The following is a 9,669-nucleotide window of genomic DNA, read 5'->3' on the forward strand; positions in this document are numbered from 1 at the left end:
ACTATCTTTTCTCCCTTATCCTTTCCTCACTGTTTCCTCCTCTCCTCTCCTCTCCATCTCTTCTCCCTTATCCTTTCCTCACTATTTCCTCCTCTCCTCACTATCTCTTCTCCCTTATCGTTTCCTCAATGTTTCCTCCTCTCCTCTCCTCTCCTCTCTATCTCTTCTCCCTTATCCTTTCCGCACTGTTTCCTCCTCTCCTCTCCTCTCTATCTCTTCTCCCTTATCCTTTCCGCACTGTTTCCTCCTCTCCTCTCCTCTCTATCTCTTCTCCCTTATCCTTTCCGCACTGTTTCCTCCTCTCCTCTCCTCTCTATCTCTTCTCCCTTATCCTTTCCGCACTGTTTCCTCCTCTCCTCTCCTCTCTATCTCTTCTCCCTTATCCTTTCCGCACTGTTTCCTCCTCTCCTCTCCTCTCTATCTCTTCTCCCTTATCCTTTCCGCACTGTTTCCTCCTCTCCTCTCCTCTCTATCTCTTCTCCCTTATCCTTTCCGCACTGTTTCCTCCTCTCCTCTCCTCTCTATCTCTTCTCCCTTATCCTTTCCGCACTGTTTCCTCCTCTCCTCTCCTCTCTATCTCTTCTCCCTTATCCTTTCCGCACTGTTTCCTCCTCTCCTCTCCTCTCTATCTCTTCTCCCTTATCCTTTCCGCACTGTTTCCTCCTCTCCTCTCCTCTCTATCTCTTCTCCCTTATCCTTTCCGCACTGTTTCCTCCTCTCCTCTCCTCTCTATCTCTTCTCCCTTATCCTTTCCGCACTGTTTCCTCCTCTCCTCTCCTCTCTATCTCTTCTCCCTTATCCTTTCCGCACTGTTTCCTCCTCTCCTCTCCTCTCTATCTCTTCTCCCTTATCCTTTCCGCACTGTTTCCTCCTCTCCTCTCCTCTCTATCTCTTCTCCCTTATCCTTTCCGCACTGTTTCCTCCTCTCCTCTCCTCTCTATCTCTTCTCCCTTATCCTTTCCGCACTGTTTCCTCCTCTCCTCTCCTCTCTATCTCTTCTCCCTTATCCTTTCCGCACTGTTTCCTCCTCTCCTCTCCTCTCTATCTCTTCTCCCTTATCCTTTCCGCACTGTTTCCTCCTCTCCTCTCCTCTCTATCTCTTCTCCCTTATCCTTTCCGCACTGTTTCCTCCTCTCCTCTCCTCTCTATCTCTTCTCCCTTATCCTTTCCGCACTGTTTCCTCCTCTCCTCTCCTCTCTATCTCTTCTCCCTTATCCTTTCCGCACTGTTTCCTCCTCTCCTCTCCTCTCTATCTCTTCTCCCTTATCCTTTCCGCACTGTTTCCTCCTCTCCTCTCCTCTCTATCTCTTCTCCCTTATCCTTTCCGCACTGTTTCCTCCTCTCCTCTCCTCTCTATCTCTTCTCCCTTATCCTTTCCGCACTGTTTCCTCCTCTCCTCTCCTCTCTATCTCTTCTCCCTTATCCTTTCCGCACTGTTTCCTCCTCTCCTCTCCTCTCTATCTCTTCTCCCTTATCCTTTCCGCACTGTTTCCTCCTCTCCTCTCCTCTCTATCTCTTCTCCCTTATCCTTTCCGCACTGTTTCCTCCTCTCCTCTCCTCTCTATCTCTTCTCCCTTATCCTTTCCGCACTGTTTCCTCCTCTCCTCTCCTCTCTATCTCTTCTCCCTTATCCTTTCCGCACTGTTTCCTCCTCTCCTCTCCTCTCTATCTCTTCTCCCTTATCCTTTCCGCACTGTTTCCTCCTCTCCTCTCCTCTCTATCTCTTCTCCCTTATCCTTTCCGCACTGTTTCCTCCTCTCCTCTCCTCTCTATCTCTTCTCCCTTATCCTTTCCGCACTGTTTCCTCCTCTCCTCTCCTCTCTATCTCTTCTCCCTTATCCTTTCCGCACTGTTTCCTCCTCTCCTCTCCTCTCTATCTCTTCTCCCTTATCCTTTCCTCACTGTTTCCTCCTCTCCTCTCCTCTCTATCTCTTCTCCCTTATCCTTTCCTCACTGTTTCCTCATCTCCTCTCCTCTCCTATCCTTTCCTCACTGTTTCTTTTCCGTCTCATTTTCTATTCTCTTCTCCTCGTTTTCTCCTCTCCCTTATCCTTTCCTCACTGTTTCCTCCTCTCCTCTCCTCTCTATCTCTTCTCCCTTATCCTTTCCGCACTGTTTCCTCCTCTCCTCTCCTCCCCATCTCTTCTCCCTTATCCTTTCCTCACTGTTTCCTCCTCTCCTCTCCTCTCTATCTCTTCTCCCTTATCCTTTCCGCACTGTTTCCTCCTCTCCTCTCCTCCCCATCTCTTCTCCCTTATCCTTTCCTCACTGTTTCCTCCTCTCCTCTCCTCTCTATCTCTTCTCCCTTATCCTTTCCGCACTGTTTCCTCCTCTCCTCTCCTCCCCATCTCTTCTCCCTTATCCTTTCCTCACTGTTTCCTCCTCTCCTCTCCTCTCTATCTCTTCTCCCTTATCCTTTCCGCACTGTTTCCTCCTCTCCTCTCCTCCCCATCTCTTCTCCCTTATCCTTTCCTCACTGTTTCCTCCTCTCCTCTCCTCTCTATCTCTTCTCCCTTATCCTTTCCGCACTGTTTCCTCCTCTCCTCTCCTCCCCATCTCTTCTCCCTTATCCTTTCCTCACTGTTTCCTCCTCTCCTCTCCTCTCTATCTCTTCTCCCTTATCCTTTCCGCACTGTTTCCTCCTCTCCTCTCCTCCCCATCTCTTCTCCCTTATCCTTTCCTCACTGTTTCCTCCTCTCCTCTCCTCTCTATCTCTTCTCCCTTATCCTTTCCGCACTGTTTCCTCCTCTCCTCTCCTCCCCATCTCTTCTCCCTTATCCTTTCCTCACTGTTTCCTCCTCTCCTCTCCTCTCTATCTCTTCTCCCTTATCCTTTCCGCACTGTTTCCTCCTCTCCTCTCCTCCCCATCTCTTCTCCCTTATCCTTTCCTCACTGTTTCCTCCTCTCCTCTCCTCTCTATCTCTTCTCCCTTATCCTTTCCGCACTGTTTCCTCCTCTCCTCTCCTCCCCATCTCTTCTCCCTTATCCTTTCCTCACTGTTTCCTCCTCTCCTCTCCTCTCTATCTCTTCTCCCTTATCCTTTCCGCACTGTTTCCTCCTCTCCTCTCCTCCCCATCTCTTCTCCCTTATCCTTTCCTCACTGTTTCCTCCTCTCCTCTCCTCTCTATCTCTTCTCCCTTATCCTTTCCGCACTGTTTCCTCCTCTCCTCTCCTCCCCATCTCTTCTCCCTTATCCTTTCCTCACTGTTTCCTCCTCTCCTCTCCTCTCTATCTCTTCTCCCTTATCCTTTCCGCACTGTTTCCTCCTCTCCTCTCCTCCCCATCTCTTCTCCCTTATCCTTTCCTCACTGTTTCCTCCTCTCCTCTCCTCTCTATCTCTTCTCCCTTATCCTTTCCGCACTGTTTCCTCCTCTCCTCTCCTCCCCATCTCTTCTCCCTTATCCTTTCCTCACTGTTTCCTCCTCTCCTCTCCTCTCTATCTCTTCTCCCTTATCCTTTCCGCACTGTTTCCTCCTCTCCTCTCCTCCCCATCTCTTCTCCCTTATCCTTTCCTCACTGTTTCCTCCTCTCCTCTCCTCTCTATCTCTTCTCCCTTATCCTTTCCGCACTGTTTCCTCCTCTCCTCTCCTCCCCATCTCTTCTCCCTTATCCTTTCCTCACTGTTTCCTCCTCTCCTCTCCTCTCTATCTCTTCTCCCTTATCCTTTCCGCACTGTTTCCTCCTCTCCTCTCCTCCCCATCTCTTCTCCCTTATCCTTTCCTCACTGTTTCCTCCTCTCCTCTCCTCTCTATCTCTTCTCCCTTATCCTTTCCGCACTGTTTCCTCCTCTCCTCTCCTCCCCATCTCTTCTCCCTTATCCTTTCCTCACTGTTTCCTCCTCTCCTCTCCTCTCTATCTCTTCTCCCTTATCCTTTCCGCACTGTTTCCTCCTCTCCTCTCCTCCCCATCTCTTCTCCCTTATCCTTTCCTCACTGTTTCCTCCTCTCCTCTCCTCTCTATCTCTTCTCCCTTATCCTTTCCGCACTGTTTCCTCCTCTCCTCTCCTCCCCATCTCTTCTCCCTTATCCTTTCCTCACTGTTTCCTCCTCTCCTCTCCTCTCTATCTCTTCTCCCTTATCCTTTCCGCACTGTTTCCTCCTCTCCTCTCCTCCCCATCTCTTCTCCCTTATCCTTTCCTCACTGTTTCCTCCTCTCCTCTCCTCTCTATCTCTTCTCCCTTATCCTTTCCGCACTGTTTCCTCCTCTCCTCTCCTCCCCATCTCTTCTCCCTTATCCTTTCCTCACTGTTTCCTCCTCTCCTCTCCTCTCTATCTCTTCTCCCTTATCCTTTCCGCACTGTTTCCTCCTCTCCTCTCCTCCCCATCTCTTCTCCCTTATCCTTTCCTCACTGTTTCCTCCTCTCCTCTCCTCTCTATCTCTTCTCCCTTATCCTTTCCGCACTGTTTCCTCCTCTCCTCTCCTCCCCATCTCTTCTCCCTTATCCTTTCCTCACTGTTTCCTCCTCTCCTCTCCTCTCTATCTCTTCTCCCTTATCCTTTCCGCACTGTTTCCTCCTCTCCTCTCCTCCCCATCTCTTCTCCCTTATCCTTTCCTCACTGTTTCCTCCTCTCCTCTCCTCTCTATCTCTTCTCCCTTATCCTTTCCGCACTGTTTCCTCCTCTCCTCTCCTCCCCATCTCTTCTCCCTTATCCTTTCCTCACTGTTTCCTCCTCTCCTCTCCTCTCTATCTCTTCTCCCTTATCCTTTCCGCACTGTTTCCTCCTCTCCTCTCCTCCCCATCTCTTCTCCCTTATCCTTTCCTCACTGTTTCCTCCTCTCCTCTCCTCTCTATCTCTTCTCCCTTATCCTTTCCGCACTGTTTCCTCCTCTCCTCTCCTCCCCATCTCTTCTCCCTTATCCTTTCCTCACTGTTTCCTCCTCTCCTCTCCTCTCTATCTCTTCTCCCTTATCCTTTCCGCACTGTTTCCTCCTCTCCTCTCCTCCCCATCTCTTCTCCCTTATCCTTTCCTCACTGTTTCCTCCTCTCCTCTCCTCTCTATCTCTTCTCCCTTATCCTTTCCGCACTGTTTCCTCCTCTCCTCTCCTCCCCATCTCTTCTCCCTTATCCTTTCCTCACTGTTTCCTCCTCTCCTCTCCTCTCTATCTCTTCTCCCTTATCCTTTCCGCACTGTTTCCTCCTCTCCTCTCCTCCCCATCTCTTCTCCCTTATCCTTTCCTCACTGTTTCCTCCTCTCCTCTCCTCTCTATCTCTTCTCCCTTATCCTTTCCGCACTGTTTCCTCCTCTCCTCTCCTCCCCATCTCTTCTCCCTTATCCTTTCCTCACTGTTTCCTCCTCTCCTCTCCTCTCTATCTCTTCTCCCTTATCCTTTCCGCACTGTTTCCTCCTCTCCTCTCCTCCCCATCTCTTCTCCCTTATCCTTTCCTCACTGTTTCCTCCTCTCCTCTCCTCTCTATCTCTTCTCCCTTATCCTTTCCGCACTGTTTCCTCCTCTCCTCTCCTCCCCATCTCTTCTCCCTTATCCTTTCCTCACTGTTTCCTCCTCTCCTCTCCTCTCTATCTCTTCTCCCTTATCCTTTCCGCACTGTTTCCTCCTCTCCTCTCCTCCCCATCTCTTCTCCCTTATCCTTTCCTCACTGTTTCCTCCTCTCCTCTCCTCTCTATCTCTTCTCCCTTATCCTTTCCGCACTGTTTCCTCCTCTCCTCTCCTCCCCATCTCTTCTCCCTTATCCTTTCCTCACTGTTTCCTCCTCTCCTCTCCTCTCTATCTCTTCTCCCTTATCCTTTCCGCACTGTTTCCTCCTCTCCTCTCCTCCCCATCTCTTCTCCCTTATCCTTTCCTCACTGTTTCCTCCTCTCCTCTCCTCTCTATCTCTTCTCCCTTATCCTTTCCGCACTGTTTCCTCCTCTCCTCTCCTCCCCATCTCTTCTCCCTTATCCTTTCCTCACTGTTTCCTCCTCTCCTCTCCTCTCTATCTCTTCTCCCTTATCCTTTCCGCACTGTTTCCTCCTCTCCTCTCCTCCCCATCTCTTCTCCCTTATCCTTTCCTCACTGTTTCCTCCTCTCCTCTCCTCTCTATCTCTTCTCCCTTATCCTTTCCGCACTGTTTCCTCCTCTCCTCTCCTCCCCATCTCTTCTCCCTTATCCTTTCCTCACTGTTTCCTCCTCTCCTCTCCTCTCTATCTCTTCTCCCTTATCCTTTCCGCACTGTTTCCTCCTCTCCTCTCCTCCCCATCTCTTCTCCCTTATCCTTTCCTCACTGTTTCCTCCTCTCCTCTCCTCTCTATCTCTTCTCCCTTATCCTTTCCGCACTGTTTCCTCCTCTCCTCTCCTCCCCATCTCTTCTCCCTTATCCTTTCCTCACTGTTTCCTCCTCTCCTCTCCTCTCTATCTCTTCTCCCTTATCCTTTCCGCACTGTTTCCTCCTCTCCTCTCCTCCCCATCTCTTCTCCCTTATCCTTTCCTCACTGTTTCCTCCTCTCCTCTCCTCTCTATCTCTTCTCCCTTATCCTTTCCGCACTGTTTCCTCCTCTCCTCTCCTCCCCATCTCTTCTCCCTTATCCTTTCCTCACTGTTTCCTCCTCTCCTCTCCTCTCTATCTCTTCTCCCTTATCCTTTCCGCACTGTTTCCTCCTCTCCTCTCCTCCCCATCTCTTCTCCCTTATCCTTTCCTCACTGTTTCCTCCTCTCCTCTCCTCTCATCTCCTCACCATCTCTTCTCCCTTATCCTTTCCTCACTGTTTCCTCCTCTCCTCTCCTCTCCTCACTATCTCTTCTCCCTTATCCTTTCCTCACTGTTTCCTCCTCTCCTCTCCTCTCTATCTCTTCTCCCTTATCCTTTCCTCACTGTTTCCTCATCTCCTCTCCTCTCCTATCCTTTCCTCACTGTTTCTTTTCCGTCTCATTTTCTATTCTCTTCTCCTCGTTTTCTCCTCTCCCTTATCCTTTCCTCACTGTTTCCTTTCCCCCTGACGGTTTCTTCTCACCTAACTGTCTCTTCTCTCCTCGCTCCTTCCTCTCTCTTCTCTTTACGTCTTCTCTTCATTGTCTCCTCTTCTCTCATGGAGTAGAGAAGTTGATCGAGGGTTTGAAGTTTCCAGAGCCCTCTTCCTCCCTGATCCTCCCTGACCTTCCCTTGAATGACCCCTTCAGCCCTGCAGACTGTAGTCATGGTAATCAGACAATTATCTGTTTGTTGTTGTTTTTTTGCTTAATAAACCCACAACCGATACATAGCCTGGCCTTCAATGGCCTCCGTTGGTCTTTTAATATTGATTGTTTTCTCAGTTCAACTCAGAGCAATACCTGGAACTCCTGGATGTGCCTTTTTATGGCTACTCCTTCCTGTCTGTCCTGTACTTATATCTCCACTGCGGTCTCATCTCTCTTGCCTGTTTAGTTGTTGTAAACTTTGTCTTCATCAGACATCAGTATATCTTTAAAAGATCTGGTTTAGAGAGTGCTGCTTCATGCATGGAGTGAATTGATGTCACCATGGCCATCTATCTCACCTTTACCTTTGTTACACAAAGCATCATATTTGACTGTTTTCTTTTTTTCTGCAGCTGGGATGGATTCTCTGATCCCTGGTCTGGATCCTCTACAGACTGATCCTGGGTCAGCTGCAATACCAGGTCAGCAGTTCTGTAAATATGCTCCTATTCTTTATCATACAGCTGCTCACTGAAGCATTGAATCTGCTGACATTAGGCTGGGAAAATCTGCAAGGTGTTCTGGATGGCATAATTACTGCCAGCTATGAACCTCTGTAGCAGCACAATAAGTAGGTAGCATGGCTGTTGCCACCTACAAGTTTCCTGTAAATGGCTATGGTTTTAAACAAACCCTTTACTCTAAATATAACACTTTAGTGCAGACCGCTGAAGCAGCACATGGATATTCTTGTCGCATGGTACTTGATAGATCACAGGTTTGTGATTACTGGATAAGGCTTAGCTTTATCGTTTTATTGAGATTGCTTTGGCACACATTTCCTGCTCTATTTCAGCTATCAGATATTAGATTTACTACATTTTCTATGTACCAGGAAATAAAGCAGGCTCTTTGGTCCATTAGAGTCTTTTAATTCACGGTGGCATTTTTAAAAAAGAGAATCAATAACAGCAGTAAGTAGGGTTGTGACGGAGAGGAAATTTTCCCACCGGTTAATCGACGTGTGACAACACTGGTAATACCGGTATCACAGCGGGGGCGGGGCGTTCCCTCTTTTCCTCGCTTTCCTTCGCTTTTAAATAGCTTGTAAAGGCGGTGTGCCCATTTTACTTTCACTTTCAAATAGCGGCAATTCGGAGTAAAGCAATTGTTAGTTTTTAGTTCGTTTGAATTTTCCCTCTTTTCCTCTCTTTCCTTCGTGGAAAGTCGTTCGGCACGCTGCATTGAGCAGCCGCGTTCAGTTTTTAATTGTAGTGTCTGTTCTTTTACTGAACTAAAGTATTTTTATTACTAAAAAAATCAAAACGACGGTGGGGGTCGGTGGGCAAGTGACGTAACCGGTGTTGCGGCTTAACACCGGTATCACCATCAACACCGTCTATCGCGGCAAGCCTAGCAGTAAGTCTGTCCACTGATGAAAACAAGCCGATACGTTCTGCAGAATAACCACATGACCTCACCTAGCAGTGATATAACTTGTCATCACTTGTTGATGAGAACATGTGGATGGCTTTGGTTGAATGATAAGTTCTTGATTATGTTGGCAGCAAAAAGACTAAACAAATGGCACATTGTTGGTCATACTAGCGTGATGACCTACAGAACATTTCTTTAAAAACCTCAAAGTGCTGTGTCACCTTTCCTGAAATTGGTGCATACACTCCAGGTCGGACTGTGTCATTGTCTGTTTATATTGTCAGTAGGGCCACCTGGTGATCAAACGGCTAACTACATCCCAGTGTGTTTCACATAACTTCATAGGTTATTTCAAGTGTGTCTCTTATTGTGGGTCCGGTTGTCTGTAATTAGTGGTTATTTGTTAAAGTTTCATGCATAATTAGGTATTTTCACTGACCTTGTTGTGACCCCCAAAAACTATTTTGAATATTGTGGGCCTCATCCACTTCTGCTACAGAACTTCTCTCTTAATTCTCACTGCCACCTTCTACTCATCCTTTCTCTCTTCATATTTTCTTTGAATTCCCTAATCTTATCAGTCCTGTCTGTACTTTGTGGATGTCTTTTTGTTCGGCTCTCTCTCTCTCTCTCTCGCCCTATTCTCAGTATTCTATTTCTCTGGTAACTCCTCTTTGTATTCTCTGTCATTCTCTATTATTCACGCTTGCCCTGTGTCCTCCAGACTCTTTGGTTGGACAGGATTCTCTTTTGGATGGGCCGCTTCTCTCCCACCCCTCCACTGGTGGTCTAATACTGGCCTCATCCCCCTCATCTCTCCCTGCACCATCTTTGGACCAGTTTACTACTACTGCTTTGAGCAGTGGACAGTACCACCAGGGTAAGAAACAGATGCACAATCACCTCAGTTGCATGTGGTATAAGTAACAAGACATTGATTGTGAGTTAGATTTTTGTTATGTCAAGCAGAAATAGAAACCAATTAGCCTGTGAAATAGAAACCAGTTTTAATCAGTAAAAGGTTTTAGATTTCTGCCGAACAAATAAACAAAATTAGCCTACATGCTGAGTCAAATGGTGAAAATTTGTGCTTTGTGCTCATAATAGGCCTCGACAAAT

At 48.0% G+C, this 9,669-nt stretch overlaps 1 protein-coding gene across 1 annotated transcript in view; it reads left to right on the plus strand.

The window, feature by feature from the left end:
* LOC107602451 (AP2-associated protein kinase 1-like) overlaps positions 1-9,669 on the plus strand; it is a 54,937-nt gene that overhangs the window by 39,641 nt on the left and 5,627 nt on the right. Inside the window, exons 15-16 of the mRNA XM_016294944.1 lie at positions 7,527-7,595; positions 9,275-9,430. Of these exons, the coding sequence (XP_016150430.1) occupies positions 7,527-7,595; positions 9,275-9,430 (225 nt within the window). The remainder of the gene's footprint in view (positions 1-7,526; positions 7,596-9,274; positions 9,431-9,669) is intronic.

Source organism: Sinocyclocheilus grahami, unplaced genomic scaffold, assembly GCF_001515645.1.
Source record: "Sinocyclocheilus grahami isolate Dianchi unplaced genomic scaffold, SAMN03320097.WGS_v1.1 scaffold327.1, whole genome shotgun sequence".
Classification (NCBI taxonomy): Eukaryota; Metazoa; Chordata; class Actinopteri; order Cypriniformes; family Cyprinidae; genus Sinocyclocheilus; species Sinocyclocheilus grahami.